General features: G+C 45.7%; 1 protein-coding gene across 4 annotated transcripts in view; it reads right to left on the bottom strand.

Moving 5' to 3' along the window:
* The window catches only part of KANK1 (KN motif and ankyrin repeat domains 1), a 37,216-nt gene extending 19,840 nt beyond the window's left edge, over positions 1 to 17,376 (bottom strand). For 2 of the 4 annotated variants that reach the window (XM_082075575.1, XM_082075577.1), the window contains exons 1-2: positions 8,900 to 9,044; positions 5,309 to 7,963 (exon numbers count right to left, since the gene is read on the bottom strand). In XM_082075575.1, the coding sequence (XP_081931701.1) occupies positions 5,309 to 7,963; positions 8,900 to 8,969 (2,725 nt within the window). In that variant the 5' untranslated portion in view covers positions 8,970 to 9,044. Of the gene's footprint in view, positions 1 to 5,308; positions 7,964 to 8,366; positions 8,770 to 8,899; positions 9,045 to 17,345 lie in introns of those variants that run through there. The other 2 variants (XM_082075578.1, XM_082075576.1) reach the window with 2 other exon arrangements.
* Positions 17,377 to 17,591: the final 215 nt, after the last annotated feature.

Genomic DNA, 17,591 nt, shown 5'->3' with positions numbered 1-17,591 from the left:
GAGGGCTCTTTTAACTGGATCGCAATAACAATCTCAGTTTCTTTTTGACTCTCAGTTTAACTGTGTTCTTTGTGTTGAGAAGCTATTCTCCATCCCAAACTAGCTTGCGAAGCCTGTTTGTTGAAACTGGAAGTCAAAACCGATTCCTTTAATTGAACAAGATTGAACACAAAAAATTACGTGTCTGTGAAACAGCTAATCATCTTATTTATGAAATACTCTCTTTTCCAAGACAACTGCGTGTGAACCTCAGTGAAAGCCATCCTTAATTTCTCTGATGAGTGCTGGATCAAAGCATCTCATGATGCTAGGCACAGCAGGAAAGTAATCTCAGAACTTTTAGTTCTTTCTCATTTATGAGGAGTTGATCTTCTCAGCTGATGCTTTGCTGTTCCTGAAATACGACAACACCTCCTTGGAAAAATGGGAATCTCCTGCCATTAAGTGTTCACAGATAAGCCTGTTACCATGGGAGCTGAGCTCTGAACAAAGCTCAGTGCCTGAACATCACATCCCTATGCCACAGCACAGGCCGCCAACTGGGGTTTTACCAAAGTCACTCTAAGGGACAAGCCAGCAGGCTGGAGTTCACCACTCCCTAAGCAGCAATGGGCTTGGAAGCAAAAATTAACTACAGTGGGGCAAATCATACTCTTTATTAACTGAAGCAGAAATGAGGAGGTAGAGCAGCTTTCAGATTCAAACACACCATGTAGTGCTGCCACAGAATGAAAACAGCAAATGTTCTAATGATAATATAAGGATAACAGTGATTAGCTTGTGTTAGCACATGACCAGGGAAGGTACATCAAACCTCTTTAAAGAGGTCTGTGGAGTTTCACTTGAATAACTCGAGTAACATCTTCATAATACAATTACTGACCAGGTCCCTGCTTCTCTTCTGAGAATAAAATAGAATGTAAATATAAATAAAATGTTTTTAAAATAAAAACAGAAAAAAACCCCACAGCTAAATGCTTCAGCTCCTAAAATAGAGGTTGCTACCATTTTTTAACAAGAGAGGCATTTGAGCTTTATATGTTGTCACAACTGGCAGGTCAATAGCTAACACCTGTCACGTGAAAATCGCAGATGAGGCACTGTGCCCTTTGAGATGCCAGCCAGACACACGTGAACAAACAGTACTCATCTGGCACACAGATGTGACCACCTGCATGGCCGTTTTGCACCATGCACTATCTTACAGCGAGTATCAGAAACGCTTCACGTGCATCAGTCACCCTCTCCCCAGAGAGAGATGGATGGATACTGTTTGTTACACAAACAAGCACGTCTGTACAGAAACTTAACCTGGTGATCAGGGCACGAGTAGAAGCTGAGGGTTTCACTCCCTTGCCTAGACGCAGACAACCAGTGTGATCTGTAGCAGCCCACTGTTTTGTCAGGTCCACCGACATGCCTGCGCCTCAAACAGCACCAGCTCCTGAGCCTCAGGCAGCTCCGGCTGGAGCTCAAGGCTCCAGCTGCACTACCGTGGTCCACGCTGCCTGGAGAGGGGCTGCCAAGCCATTCAGCCACCCAGTCTTTGAGAGAAAAGGCTACAAAACTTTGTAAAACAGAAGAGCTGTAAGAGAAAGCAGCTTTCTCCCATTCCCTGATGGTTTTGCATTATGAAAGGCAACACAGAGAGAGACAACCAGAGCCACGCCATCAGTCTGACACACCAGCTTTGGACATCAGAGGTTTCTTGCACCACCACCACCATCACCACCATTCCTTCGTCCCTTCCATCGTCCCCCTTTGCCTGCCTCCCCAGCTCTGAGTGAAAGTTAGAGTTGAAAAACCTTGAAAGATCTTCCAACCAGATGACACATCACGTTTTCCTAACACCTGAGGCTTTCCACGCCACTTGCTTCACACTTCCTTTTGCTCTCTCAAGACTTAATAAGTTGCCTCTTTCCTCACAATGATTAGTGTAATGCTTCCACTGGGGTGCTCAGTCAGGATTGCTCCAAAAAGTGACTACAAAGCTGATACTCCAAAGATCACTTAGGCAAAATAACCACGCATCTTCAGGTCAAATATGCTCAGGTCATTTCTGGGGGCATTGGCAGAGCACTTGTTTTTAAATACCACCCTTGCAAACTCCGTGCCTGTGAAAGACATCCATCTACAAGACTCATAAAAAGTCCATGTAATTAAAACCCTAACAAGTGACATTAGGCCTCTGGCTGATACTTTGCAAAACACATCACACGATTACCGAAATGTAATCTTCTGAAACCTCTCAAAAATTCTCTGACAATAAATGGAGAACAAGAACATGCTCGCATCTCTTAGTAATCCTGTATGCTGCCTGGGCTAAGAGTAAGGATCCATTAGCATCTAGGTTTGTCACCCTCAGCCATTTGATCCAGCTGGGCACAGACAGGGTGCCAATGCTGGCTAAAATGACTTTGCAGAGTGGAAATCAGCTTGCCTGGCCAGCAGGTTTGACTTCCCTGACTCCATTAGGGCTTCTGACAGACAGTGCATATGTAAATAAGAGTTGCTTAGTTACGGAAGTGATGGTGTTTATTTTGCAACAAGCAATATACTAATTGCTAATAGGCCTGGTTCAGAGATCATCTCAGAGGTCTGCTTGGTGTGTGTCTAAGGATGCCAACTGCAGAGCCAGCCCGTGTCCCACTCGGCAGGTTCCAGCTCTCGTGCCTGCGTCTCCACCACCTGCCACAAGCTGCTGTGGCAGATGCCCCTGCAGGACAGCCCCATCTCCCCAGCACTAGCAGGGACAAAAATCTGTAAAGGTGAGGACTTGACTGATGTGCCACCTCAGGTATCAGAAGCAGTATGGACCACTAACCCTTTACCATGGCAAACTGGTACCCAAATGACTTGCCTCAAAGCCAGGTCAGGTGTTTCTGCCCTAAAAGGACATGGCCTGTAAGAAGCACTTCCTAAGGATGCTCTTTGAATACTAAAAACAACGCTACTGTTGCTAATCTGAAACCAGATGCTTCTGCCTCTATTTTCAGGCTGTTTTTCTAAGAAACAGAGGCTTGTGAGGTCATGCTTCTTTCAATAACCTAAACCTCACGGCTCATTTTAACCAAACCAGATGGAGAGACTCAGTGCTCTGAAAGATTTTCATATTTATACAAGCTTTAGAGAAACCAGGCTGAGATACCAGGCCTGGAGATATGGGTGCTAGTGAGTTCACCCATGAGACACTTGAAAAGCCAGATCAAAGAGAGCCAAACGTGAGGAAAAACTTACTAAGGGCTCACAAGCTATCAGGAGATACTGATGCATGGGGAAAGAAAAAAAAAAAAAGGTGACTTTATTAGTTCCAATGCTTACAGAATTATTAAAGTTAGTGCTTCATTCAGCAAAAAAACCCTTTGCAGGAAAAAGTAACACGTGACTTGTAAAACCACTGAAACAGGCAGCAGGACCAGCAGATTAATGTAGTAAAGGCAGTATTTTCAAAATTTATAGAAAAAAGAAGGGGAAACATTTCAGGCTCATGACCTCCTTCCCACCCCAATTCTCCATGGGTCTAAACGGCTATAGCCTAGAGCTTGATTTATGCACACAGTCCTGGCATGCAGTTCTCACCAGGGACTAAAAATAAAGAGATTTTACACTCAGCATCCACAGCTAAAGATAATGGCATTACAAGTTAAAGTAAGATTATTCCAAAATAATTTTATGAAGAATGTGAAATCCGAATCCGAGTAAGAACATCTTCAGTAAAATATGATCCACCACTCCACCTGTGTCTAAATATTTTTAAGTCTCTAGACTACACATCTGATACTTTGCAGTAAGAGCAGAGAAGGGAACTGAGGATTTACAACTAGTAAAAATTGTCGTTCACTGCTTTTAAGGACACTTCTGGTGTCTGATAGATACCCTAGTTATATAGTTGTAAGAAACCCAAAATATAAAATGCATGCCAGAAAGGTAATAATATTGCATATATAGTATCATATTACATATATGCAGATACAGTATCATACATCTTCTTTACTGCTATGTAAATGTTGCTTATAGCTTTATATGGGAAGCTAAAATCTTTATTTCAGCTCATTTAATGGATGGTTCAGTTTAGTGCGTGAACACTGAAAAGAATCAGATTTACCAAGCTGCCTTTTAACAAAAATAGGTAACTTTTAAGACAGTAAATAAGCTTCAGGATCTTTATATAGCAGTGCATTATCCAATATTATTATGCTGACATTATACGCTATTTACTAGAGATTTTTTCTTCTATTTCAGCACCCATGATACAGATGAATTTGCACAAGTTTTTCTCATTTCCTTAAACTGTGTTTCAGTTACCGTATGGCAGGACTAAGAAGACAGTATCTAACAAGCACTGCTAGTCATTACATACTGGTTTCCAGTAAGCCACCATTTATAAATTTAACAGTAATGTGGTTGGATTCACCAATAAGGACTTTGAAAAAATTGTGAAGTTTTAAACCAGACTATCAGACTCCATAAAAGAATAATTTTTAAAAAAAGTAAGCTACTTTACTCCAGGGGATTAAAAAATCCCTCAAATTAATTGTATAGATTTTAAAGTTGATAAATAAAATGCAAGGAGCATTTAAATGTCAATTCTTGCCTTTCCTGAGTGTCACCAAAACTTCCAGCAGTAATTACAGCTTATGCCATTCAAACATGAGGCTGCAATTAGGGATTAGGACAAACAGTTACTGCAACAAGAGAAGATGCAATATGTGGTTTCTATGAAGTGCTCTGGAGTTGCCCATTATAAAGCCATCAACCTTGCTGGAATGGGGAAAGCACCCCACAGCTCTCTGGCTGAGGGAACAAAGGCAATGGAAGAAACTACAAAATCCAGGGAAATGTTCGTGGAAACAGTTTGATACAGACATTGAATGTGACTTTCAACTCCCAAATCTGACACTCTAGTTTTTAAAAACTGCATGCCAAGTTTAAAGGAATAACAAAACTACAAGGCCACAGCCATTAATCCTGAATACTCCTCAGGTTATAAAATGGAGTCAGCACCTTGCACAGCAGTCAAACCCTGCATACTTTGCATATCCTGCAAACCCTGGTCAGAGTCATCATTGTCATCAGGCCCTTCAGAGTCTGCTGGGCTGGGAGAAGTAAAAAAAATCTCTGTTTTTTCAACTGTCAATGGTGGGCTGCAGAGAATACCCAACGGGCACGTCCAGCAACCACGTCGTGTTCTGCATTTCATTAGGGAGGATTGCACACTTGCTTCCAGACTATGTGAGAGCCCAGCAGGTGACAGACCTGCAGTGCTGGCGAGGAGCAGACCGAACGTACGCCTGGACATTGGGCTTACCTGACGCGGAACTTCTCTCCACGCACTGTTTCTGAAGGTCAAGGCTCTGCAGCTCCTCCGTGCTGGCGTATTTCATGACGGAGTTGATGGAGGTGAGGGTGCTGATGAGCTGCGAATTGAGAGATCCAATCTGGGAGTGGGGCTCCCCAAAGGCTTCTGCCAGTTCACTGTAATTTTCAGCAAGCAGCATCTGCTGTTCCTGCAGCAGCTTCTGCACGCGCTCGATGTAGTGATCCAAGCCCGTCCTCAGCTCAGGCGGAGGGAGAGGGCTTTCCAAGAGACCGCTCACCGGCTCGCACACAGACTCTCCACCAACACCGATGCTCCTGGTGCCAGCCGTAACAACCGGCAATGGAGGGGGTCCACAAGCAATGCTTCTCATTTTAAGACCAACCAGGTAGTTCTCATGAACGTTTATCTGCCCAACACCACAGTCTTTGGTTTTTATTGCAGAGGGCTTTTCAAAGCCAGGGTGGCTAGAGAGCAAGGTGCCCACTCCAACTGAACGCATTTTAGCAGATGCGTGTATGTCTTTCACGCGGCCGTCTCCTACCGCCACACTCCGTGTCTCCACGCTCTCTGTGTTGGTCTGTTTATCGTAGCTGCTCAGAGAGGTGTTTGTCCCGCAGTCTGCCAGGGAGGCCACCTCCGTGCTGGTGCACTGGCTCACCATCTCCAAGGCAGTGCTGGTCTGCTGGCTGGCCATAGAAGGCACGGCCATCACCATTGCCTCTGTCCTGCACACAGCCTCTGTGGCTGTTTCGCGGGACACACGCTCCTTGGGGGCACAAACCGCCACGTCCACCGAGCAATCCCCGCAGCCCACAGACCTCACCGCTCCGCCCGCCCGCGCCGGCCGGCTGGGGCTCGGAGCGCCTGCCAGCTCCTCCGTGTTGACTCCAGCTTCACAGACGCTTGTCTCTGTGCCCACCGCCTTATCGTGCAGCTCCACAGACCTCCCCGTGCCCTGGTCCCGCACCTCTGCCCGCTCCCTCACCAGCCACCGGCTCATCGGCAGCTCGGGGCCCGCGGCTGTGCTCCGCACGGCAGGTCTGCAGGAGATGCCAACGCTGCTCGTCTGCAGGTGGTTTCCCACTGACGAATGGGCAACATCCACATGGTCTCCCACCATTTGGTCTCTAGTTTGTACGACGGCTTCCACCATCCTGCTGACGGCACTAGGCTGAGCCATCACGGCTTTATCCACTCTTTTCCTAGACCCAGCTGCCTGCAGCTCCTGTTTCAATTTGGTCATTTCCCTGTCATGGGTTGTTTCCTTTAACTGAACCTCTAATCTGTAAATTTTCTCCTTAAGGGCTTCAATGGTCTGCTGCTGAAGCTCTATCTCTTTCTCAGCCTCCGTAGACAAGCCAAGCATGGCCTCTGTCACCCCGACCCCAGACTCTCTCATTTCTTTCTCTGTCCCCACAGCTACTTCTCTGTGTTGCCTCACAGATCTGTTGTATATAACCACATCGTTCATGTTCTCATCAGCACCTACTGCAACAGATCGGGTTTCTTTTGTCAGGCTTTCTCTGTTCACCCGAAGGTTTCCTGGACTTTCATAGTTGCTATCCTGGATTTTTTTCTCCAGGGCTTGCATCTCAGCAGTCAGTTGCCTGAACTCCTCTATGCTCTGAGAGCTCTGTTCCATGCTCTCTACCTCTTCCTCACAATCTATATACAGTTCTCCACCTCTTCTCACCTGAGACAGGTGTTCCCACTGCTCTGCATTTCCTGCACTGTAAGATCGCTTTCTGAAACCATATATGTCATTTTGAGTGGTTTTCCTCTGGTTTTTGAGCTCAGCCATCATGTGCCTTTTCTCTTCCTGTAACACTGAAATTTTGACCTGCAGCACAGGAATAGTCTTGACTTGCTCCTCAAGCTCCTTGAGACGCTTGAGGGCAATGGCCATTTGCTCCCTGATGTGCTGCAGATGCACCGGGCTCACATTGGTGACTGGCGTGGATATTCCCGAGCTCATGGGGCTGTGACGAATAGAACTGCCCAAGGAGGAGCTGAAGCAGGCGCCATAGTCACCATTCCCCTGATGCCCATTCTGCAGATGCTGAGACACGTGGCTGTACCCGCTGGACCCCACGAAAGAGGGGAGGGAGCTCGTGGAGCCCATGCCTCCAAAGCTGGAAAGCCGGGGCCTGCGGACATCTCCGGGCGTGACCTGCATCATCCTTTCCTGCTCAAGTCGCCTTCGCGTTTCCATGAGTGTTTTTGTTACATGGAGGTTGTGCCGAGGAAGCTGAGGGGAGGGAGGAGGAAGCTGCTTACTCTCGGGGACGGTTAAATAAGAAGGAGATGCTTCAAAAGAAACAGAGGGTCTTGCGGCAATGGATGAAGTTACTTGACTCCTCGCTGCCAGGCAAGACTGCTTGTTCTCATCGCTGTTCGAGGAAGAGAGAGACTCTGTGGAGGTCCAGCCACTGCACTGGCCACCAGAGTTCTTGTTACCTGCCGAGGCTGGTACAGCTTTCTTCTTCTTCTGGATGTTTAATTTCTTAATGGTATTCCCCTTTTGTATATCATCCACATACTTCAGAAAATCCAAGTCTAGCTGGTAGCCGTAAGGTGTTTCCACAAAATAGGGGTCCTTCCGTTCTTTTTCATCTTCTCCGTTTATAATAACTTCCGCTTTTTCTGGAAAAGAAGAAATAAAATCAGCACTGGAAAAGAAACTATGTCTCAATAAACTATGTGCTGAAACACAAGCGCAGAAAGACGGGTGCTCATAGCACGCCGGAGGCAGAAACTGCTGCTGCAGCTCAGCAAGCGGACCAGCTTTCCGCTGACTGACCCTCAACACTAAATCCTGATTAACTTTTAGAAGTTAATCAGTAGGTTTTCAAATGCTCCGAAGCACATACCCACATAAATGTGTACACGCGCACGCATGCACACAGATAACGTCTGATAACAAAGGCGCACAGAAGTAGCACAGCCAGAAGCTCAAAGCTGTCCTTCCCTGAAACCAACCCCTCCAGTCTTCCCGTGTCACACACATGCTACGCTGTCACGTAAAGATGACAGGATCACAACGTACCGTCATGAATCATCCGGAGACCAACTTCTCTAGAGGGTGCATGCGAGCAGGCAACGGGAACTCTGACCCCACTCCTTATGCAATCGATGCCATTAGACTTTACACAGATCTGCAGCTGTTTTATTGGTTTGCTGCCCCTAGAGCAGCAATACCAGTTTGCTGTCACCTCAGCTCATGTTACTTCCAGCAGTGTCTCTGCGTCCTCTCATTTTAAACTGCATGAAGCCCTCAGCACCAAGACAGGCAGCAGGACCCCCTTCCACCAGGGTCCCAAATTGCAGTGTTGATGAAGATTGTCACCTCGCACGCAAGAAAAACTTGTCTGCCCTCTATACACAGAACCTGCTCCTCCCCAATGCAATCCAAATAAAACTTTACCAGATCTGCAGCGCTTCCTGGAGCTGAATATTTATACTATAACCTGCTCCTCTTCTTCCACTTAAAAAAAAAAAAAAAAACAACAAAGAATAACACAAAAACAACTGTTGCGAGTTATAAGCTGGAGGAATAATAAAAGCCAGCTTTCCGGTTACCTGAATTAGCCACATGCCTCCGCGCCCACACTGCAAATTTTCCAGCCACGTACGGCTGCCCCAGCTTCATGTGTCAGGCGCCGAAGCCCTGCCTCCCTCCCGCTTCTCCTTCTTCACCCCATAAGGAAGAGCGGCCGCGCAGCCCCGGCCGGCCAGGCGCTCCGGCCCCGCCGCCGCGCTCCGCCGGCGCGGCCGCCCTGCCCGCCTCCCCGCGCCCGGGCCGCTGCCCCCGCCCCGCCCGCCCCGAACGCGGCGCTGCCACCGGGACGGGGAGGGAATTCAGCTCCCTCTCCCTTTTTTAAAAAGGCGAGGTTTGGGAGTCGGGTCCTCTTAAAGGAATATAAGCCTCGGGGCGGGCGCCGGGAGTGGAAAGAAACTCGACTTACTGCAACTACAGGAAGTGACTTAATGTTGTAGTGAAAAGGTTTAGGAGAACGGGGTGTGTGTGGGGGGAAGCTCCTGTTTTTCCAGTTTCCTTGGCATGCTTAAGAAAAGCTTTGTCTACAGACGGTGTAAGTGCTTTCATGGTGATCCTTTTTGCTTTTGGCTACCACAGGACACCCTGAGCAGCAGACAGGAGGAGGATGCTGCTCAGGGAAAGTCTACATTCACTGGCATGGGAGAAGAACAGGATGGAGATGCAGGCACCTGTGAGAGCCACTGAAGTGGGGCTGACCTGAGCACATTGGTATCTCGGTCCGGCAGTATGGACAGACTGTTCAGGACACACAAACAACCCCCCAGCCCCAACCACATGTTTCTGCTGAAAGACCAGAGTCTCAGTATGTTGTGGTATTTACTTATAGATGCACCCGAAATAGCCATCTAAATACCAGAGTGGAAGCAAAAATACATGCAGACGCATATACTTTAAGCACATAAGCACACACAGCTCCTTCCATCAGGACTGCCTCAATGTCAGGCAGGCAAAAAGTCTCCAGGACTCCCACTGACAGGGAGGGAATGAGACAGAGCACACTCTTTAAAAATTCTCTGTTTTGTTCCCAGATTCTCATCCTGGCTCCGTTCCCCACAGACAGACAACTCTCCACACCCCGCAGCTCCTTGCCTCAGGATGGTCACCCTTCCTCCCTGACTGCACCCGAGGTCTGTCCCCGCTCTCACACCGGCCCTCACCCCCTGCATTCTTCTGATCTCCTTCAGCGTTTTTCCCACGCTTTGGATTTCTGACACATTTTTTTCTACTGACTTCCATTTGCTTGCTTCACCAATTCTAACCCAAAATCTGTTTATACTCTTGCCTATCATCCCAGGTTGTGATCTAGTCACTTCACCCAACCCATGTAAATTCAAGTTCCGTCAATTTTACCTGCTCTCCCATTTTTCCCAGTTCCTTCCTGCTGGTCTCAGTCCTTGTCTTCCTAGCCAGCAATATCTCTGATTCTCCCATCACTACACCAGTGAAGTCAGGCAGCTCCTGCACACTGTCCTTGGGCACAACACATATGTGTTAGATGGGGGAGGGAGGGACAGAGTCTTTGGAAGTCCCAGAACTTAAGAATTAATGCATCTTCGGAAAGCTATTCATAAAACCTCTAAAAAGACATGCAAATCTCATGTTAAGTCATGAGAGCCAAACTGGAACCTCAGATAGATTTTTTTCTTCTTCACAGAATGGTATTAAGATTGCTGAAGAGAAACCTGTCAAAAATAAATAATAATAAAAATAATCACACTGATGCTGAATCCCTTGCTAAACCTCTCCACAACACCTGGAGGCAACTCAAGTGTCTTCACAATAAAATCCTTTTGGTCCTCGGCGTAAGCTGTCTGTCCTACCAGGACACAGTTCCTATCTGCCACCACACAAGACTGTGTGTGGAGCGGACTGCCTGTTATTTATCCTTAAAACCACAAAGTGAACACTCCACGTACAAAATCCCAATATTGTGAGTCGATGTCTGGAGACATTTCTTGATACGTTAAGACAAACAAGGATCAGGCATGCAATCTATCAACAACACAAGACTGATGCAGTGTGCAGGAGCTGCTCCAATCCTTTGTGCGTTTTGCTGTCTCAGAGAAAGGGCCCAAATGGGTATGCCTGTTAAGCGTGGAACAAAGCAAAATGGATGGATGTTTTCAAGCTGCAAAAAAATGCTTTTGTTGGTTCCAAAAGAAAAAAAAAATCTAATAAAGATGAAATGAGTAAACACTCAGTGAAAGTGCAGCCCTTCTTCATTTCAGCCCTTAGGTGCTGGATCAACCATGGATGCCCTTACTCTCTGGCTTCAGTGGGTGAGTACCAAGTGCTACACAAGATTAACCTCAGAGGAAGCTCTATTTGCCCCTCAGCCAGAAAGTGAGCAAGAGAATCCTACCCCATTCACCCCAACACACACAGAAGTATTGCGGCAAATACCGGGAAGCATAAACACTCTCATTAGGCTTCTTGTCTCATCCTTGGCCAACTGATCTCATGGGCACTGCTGAAATTAGAACTATTCTGCAGTCTCTATAGTAGCTCAGGCAAAGTTTAATCAAGTCACTGTGTTACACTGAGACAGTATGGGCAGACACAAACACAGACACTTTTGTCTGTAAAGTGCTGCAGACACTCCTGTTTTCTTCTGAAATGTCACTAAATGCAATGAGACGCAAGCACATCATACTTTCAGGCCAGTACCTGCGAAGCAAACCCTCTGTGCAGCACAGAGGCCTCATTGTGGCACCGTCGCTATTAATGCATTTCTCCAGAAGTATGCAAAGACTTCATTTCCCTCTCCCTGCTGCAGGATAACCACGGGCAGGACACAAGCAGCATTTAAAAAATGCACTCTACAGTTCTCGCCTCCTGCCCTGCTGGGACTGGCTCTGTCCAAACATTCCAGTCTTGCCAAATTCTATTAAATTACATCCTATCCAATGCAGTATGTTAAAATATTGAGTCAGCCATACCCAAGTCCACACTAATGGTGTCTGCTCCCAGACCAGGAGAACTGGAAAAAAACCCATGACATTTACTTGCCGTGCTTCAGGACTTCTGAGGGAGAGAAAAGCAGTGAAAATGTGAACAGAGTTTTGGTTCTGCAAACCAGGAAAACTTGATTGTAAAGCTACGTTTGAGGGTCCAGGAAGAGCAAAGAGAAGCAACTAAAGATGTATTTCTGTATTTGAAAAATACAGACATCACATCTAAAGCCTTCTCTCCCCATCTGGTTATGGTATCTCCTCTAAGGCATTTTTATCTTGGATGTGGCTGCTATTAAAGAAGCCTTTTCCACTGAAATAATGTTATGCATAATAGAGTGTCCTTCCAGAATTATGGCATAAGACAGTTCATGAAGAATGCTGCAAAGGAAAATACAGAGGCAATAGCTGGCATAAGTGGAGTTCAATCAGTATTCCTACATGCTCAACTTCAGTTTAAACAGTATCTAGGGCAGGAAAAGAGGAGATTTAAAAAAAAAAAAAAAGAGAGAGAAAAAAAAAGAGTTCTAACTTTTCGATTCTTTACTGCAACAGAGACAAAACTGATGTTTTTACCCTCTCCTCCCACCCCAAATACTATTGTTCTTTTCTCTTTCTCTTCTTCAGCATATATAAATGAGTATGGCCCTTGCATTCTGAAAAGAAGCAAAACATATAAGGCTGAGCACTTCTTCAAAAAGAAAAAGCAGAATGGAAGAACTAACAATTTTTCTTTCATTCTCCTTTTCAGGTGTTAGGATTTGAGTGAAAAATCAAAACGGAAGTGAAAAATCAAAACGGAAGAAAAAACAACAACAAAACTCCACCCCAAACACTTGGAAAATAGATCCTGGCCTTGCAGCACACTCATTTGATCAGCTTTCTGTTGGCTAGCAATATACAGAGGATGCCATGAAATTACTAGCTCTCCAACAGTTCAGCCTAGGTCTCCAATATTCTCAAAGGTGTGGAGAAAAAAGCCCAAAAGCCAGACAATCAATCTGTCAGATTTTTATTTTATTCCAGCAACTGAGAGGGAAAAACAGAAAGAGAAGGTTGTTTCTGCCCTTTGCCACACAGCAGGAGCACTGAGTGTTGTATTTTTCCCTGCGCGGTGAAGCACACAGCGTGGCATGAACCACGACACAGCTGTGGAGCTCAGGCTGCCCCAGCTGGCTGCTTGTCCCCCAGATGGAGCAGAACCACCGCAGCACACCAGAGTCCAGCCACAAAGCTGCCCATGGCGATACCCGGAGCTGGCCCCAGCCACCCCTCCTGCAGTGCGCCAGGCTGGATAACCCACAGCAGCTTCTACAAGCAGCGGCACCATTGCCCAGCACACTACACTACAGCCTAGACCTTCCCCTCTTTTTGCGGTGGAAAAACAACCAGTAAGTACCACATTGTAAGAAAGGTAATCTGTTTTGCTATTACTCAGCTACAGCTGCTCCCAGAGCAAATGGGATTTAACTGCTGGTGCACCTGAGGCTGCAGGGCATGGGGTACTACAGTCCAAACCAAAATGCCCCAGCCAGAGAGGGATGACTGACCCTGCTACCAAACCCACAGCTACAGGTGCAGAAGATTCTCCTGTTGCAGAAGAATTCCATTTACTGCACGTTTTACTGAAGAAATAAATCTCCAGTGTAAATGCTTGCTGCAAATTTAATCTCAAAGAAAAACGAGGAGCAGAAAAATGGTAAGATATTTTTATAAGGTTTTTAGATTACTTTTTAAAATTTACAGGCCAATACCTCAGCTGGGGAGCTAACTTTTAAATCTGACATCTAAATACTCAGTACTTTGGGTTTGGGCTGTAATCGAAAAATGGGGGATAGCAACTTCCCTGGTAATAATAACAGAGAAAGGCTGTAGCTCCAACACCATGTAATAAATAGTTTTTTATTTCAAGATGTAGAAGATCCAGCTTAGATATTTGTAGTGGCAAACCTCGCAGAAGTGAATTAAGGACACCACCTTATGAACATAAGCAGCAGCAGCAATGTTGAAGAAAGATGGTTTAGAGGGCTGCTGTGTTTTGGTTGCACCATGAATGCAAACATTAGAGGCCTGGGCTGGATGCTGTACTTACCACACAACATTGGTAAAAGAAGGCATTTTAAGAATGGATCTGCTGTCTTAATAGAATGGATCTGCTGTCTTAATACCGTGCTCTTTCTAGAAGGAGTAGGACCATTAAGGCCATTAAAAGAATCAGGTCTTTCCACTGACTTAACTAGGCTCTTCCATTGACTTCATCAACCCACAGTGAAAACAGTCTCTGATACTCCTGATACTCCTGATACTCCAAAGCACACATATATATAAAATGAACAGGCTTTTTGCTGTTAGGAAGGGGGCTTTCAAGGTCACGCTACCTTTTTTACACCATTAAAGGTTTTCTTTCACAGGGTAAAAAGGAGTTACCTACAGAGTTTATATCTGAACATCATGTAACCACAACTAAAAATTATTTCTGTGAGCTGAAAGTGGAAACCACCTTTCAAAAACCATACCACCTAACCCTCTCTGGTCTTTTGAATGTCTGTAACTTTTACATCTAGATCTCTGAACTGAAAACTTGCAGCTCAAACATAAGTTCATTTAAAATATAAAATACAGGCTATAAGAAAGTAATGCAATTAATCAACCCTGAATGAACGATTAATCTTGTTTATGGGAGATCTGTTGCTGGGGGAGGAGGCAAACACAACCAGCTGTTCTGAGAATGACTGCAGTATGCCCCCTTATCAAAATTCACAAAATCTGCTTTATATTTTTGACAGCTCCCTTATTTGAAGCCGATATAAAGTCTCCTTTTCAACTGCTCTCACTTTTCTGTGAATAGCTCTACATGTGGCTGTTCTGTGGTGGGACATCTTGTATGTGCACCACCTCAAGGCCAGTAACCACAGAAACTCGAAACTAAGAGGTTAGTCTGTTTTGCCTCCGTCACAGGTTCTGACTCAAAGGTCCCAGGGGAAATCAAACCACGACTGGAGGGAGCAGGGCATGGGTGGGAAGGGATGTAGTCATTAGCTTATTCTGCTCACTGCCCCACCAGCAGCAAGGCAGAGCAGAGCAGCAACCATGGCTGGGGCTGCTGCTGTTGTCAGCGGCGCTGTGACCTCTGCATAGAGACTACTCTAAAAACAGTGGCCACTTGGGCAAATTGCTGCCACAAGTCAGCCAGTGGGTACACCGTGGCTCTGAGCATGACCAGCACGTCCACCATCAAGCAAATGGCAGCCTTAGTTGCATTGCGCTGATGCATTTCCCAAATCATCCTCTGCAAATGCCACTTTAACCAAGGAGCCGTGTCAAGAAATGTGACTGAGGAAGAGAGAGCTTGACTTACATTGAAAGTGAACCCCAGGTGACAGGGGCTTCTTTGGCTCAGCCACAGAAAATGCTGTTCCCTGAAAGGCACTCATCTCCTTGTAGTACAGTTGGCCTCCTGCTCTCTCCGGCAGCACCAGAAAGAGCAACGAGGTGTCAACAGTCATCCTTCTAGGCTTGAAATGGGGGGCATCTCAGTCCTGTTTGCTTACATTTGAAAAACAGATGCCAAGATGGCAAATCCAAACTGGTATGAATTTATTCCTTCCGAGCACCTGATTCCATGTGCATTTTTTTTCAATCTTGCAGTAGTTGTCACTTGAGAGCTGCCCTTCATCATTCCCTGGAGCATTTCTTTCATTCACTTTCTACTGTGTGCACACTTATGGCTCCAGGCACATTTATGACAAATGAAGAACATTCAGTTTAAGATACTTTACAAATCAGACTAACTCAGGCCTGGAAAAAGAATCTAAGTTACGTCAAACAGTAGATACCAATCACAAGCTCCTCACAGCCTAGGACAAAGCCATATGATGTGCTCTACTGAACACAGTAGGAGAGCAGCGCTGTTTCAGACTACCATAGCCCTCCTTTCTGAAAAGACATCCCAACAGATCTGGGCTAACAGGTTCAGCCAGCGATGCTGATGAATGCACCGCTGGGTCCCAGTGTTGGTAAGGCAGCTTGCTGTCCTCTGCTGCACACAAGAAACGCTGCAGCTTCCCTACCTCCCTTGCCAACCCTTGAAAATGTGGCATATCTGTTCTGCTCTTCCATCATCTGCGGTTACTTTACACCACTTCAGTGTCACGAGAAAAATGACAAAGGAAAAATAATCATAAAGATGAAGGCTTGCATCCATATAGTAGGATGGGCTTCGCAAAACCTAGATAAAGGGCTGGCAAAGCAGAAGAGGAGCAAACCCCCCAAATATGTATCTTCTTCCTCACTCATCCAGGTCATATCCCCACTGTCCATGGTGACCAAAGGAGTCGTGGATGAAAGCCAGGTGTTTGCCTGAAAACATCTTTTAACACAACTGTGCATCAGTGTTACCCGCTCAAACCCAAGCAAAGAAGGCAGTGTTTGCTTTCTAGCCAAAAACAGCTGAATCACAAAATCAAAATATTTAGATTTATAATATCATTACCCTTCTGTGCCTATAAATCTCTGAAGAGGTGAGAAGTGGAGAACAGATACATAGGGCTATTGTAACAGGAGTAACCATCAGGAAAGAATCTGGACTCCTGGGATATAAACCTGCCATGGAATATTAAAACTGATTTACAGCTTCAGTTTGGTCTCACTGCTGTGCACAGCCTGGAAAAATGGAAGAATTGTCTTCTGCAAGAATGGTTCTACAAATATTTATATTTATGAGTCCTAGAAGGACATTATTTTGTCACATGCTTACCTCCATAGGAAATATGGTTTATGCTGCATAATCAGTATGATATTTCAAATACCGGGAATTGTTTCCTCCTACCCCTTTTTATATTAATCTAGTACTGATTACTTGTATGATATAAGACGTATGTTGCCTTCCAAACTTCAAAAGCATAAGCAATTTGCATTTTCCAAAAACACCAAAAGCTTTTTCTCTGCACTTAAAATAAGTTCAGACTGGTGAACTGATTTTCTCCAAAAAGTTCAAAAAGTGACAATCAGAGAAAATACAGAAAAGGCCATTATTAGAAATAATTCTTTATGCACACTCTAAATAGATAAAACCAGTGGCTTGTAATTGATAGGCTATGAACAGTATTCAAAATTAGCAACTTGAAGGGTAACAGCTACCCCTTCTGCTGTTGAAATGATGTCTTACAGTAAATAGGTGCAGCGCACCCTTCACTTGAGCGTTCACAACATCCATCTCTCACTAGAAAACCTTCATTTGTTGAAGGAAATAAACTACTCTGTATGTAACAACAAAACCAGAGGCTACCAGAGGTGCGTGAAACAGCAAGTGCAAACTCCCTTCAGATTCAGACGGCAGCACTGGCGAGGCAACCCAGATAATCACGCGCTGTTAAAAAACGGAAGAAAATCCCATCCCAACTTAATATCCTATAAGAACAGCAGGGGCTGTTTTCGGCTGTGCTACCCTGGGTGCCTACCATCCCTTTTCTCAGCACCTCACCTCTCCCCCCGCCCCGTTCAGAGTCCCACTCACCGATCCACCCAGCAGCAGACCCTCGGACCTCGCCGCCTTTGGATTTTCAGGAAATTAAGTCTGAAGCACACTTTCCTTTGCCTTAATGGGAGTGCGTATTCCTGACACATCAGCAGGCAGGCAGCCCAGAGGTTGCTACAGAGCATTTATTTATACTCATTTGGAATTTCCTGAGACAGTCCCAGCCCGGCAGCCAGCCCAGCACTGCGCCAGTGGTTTCCTTCACAGCACGTCAGATGCTGCGTG

The sequence above is a fragment of the Streptopelia decaocto genome (genome assembly GCF_964273445.1).
Source record: "Streptopelia decaocto genome assembly, chromosome: Z".
NCBI classification, from domain to species: Eukaryota; Metazoa; Chordata; class Aves; order Columbiformes; family Columbidae; genus Streptopelia; species Streptopelia decaocto.
The sequence above is the reverse complement of the archived record's forward strand: the minus strand, read 5'-3'. Positions and strand labels throughout refer to the sequence as shown.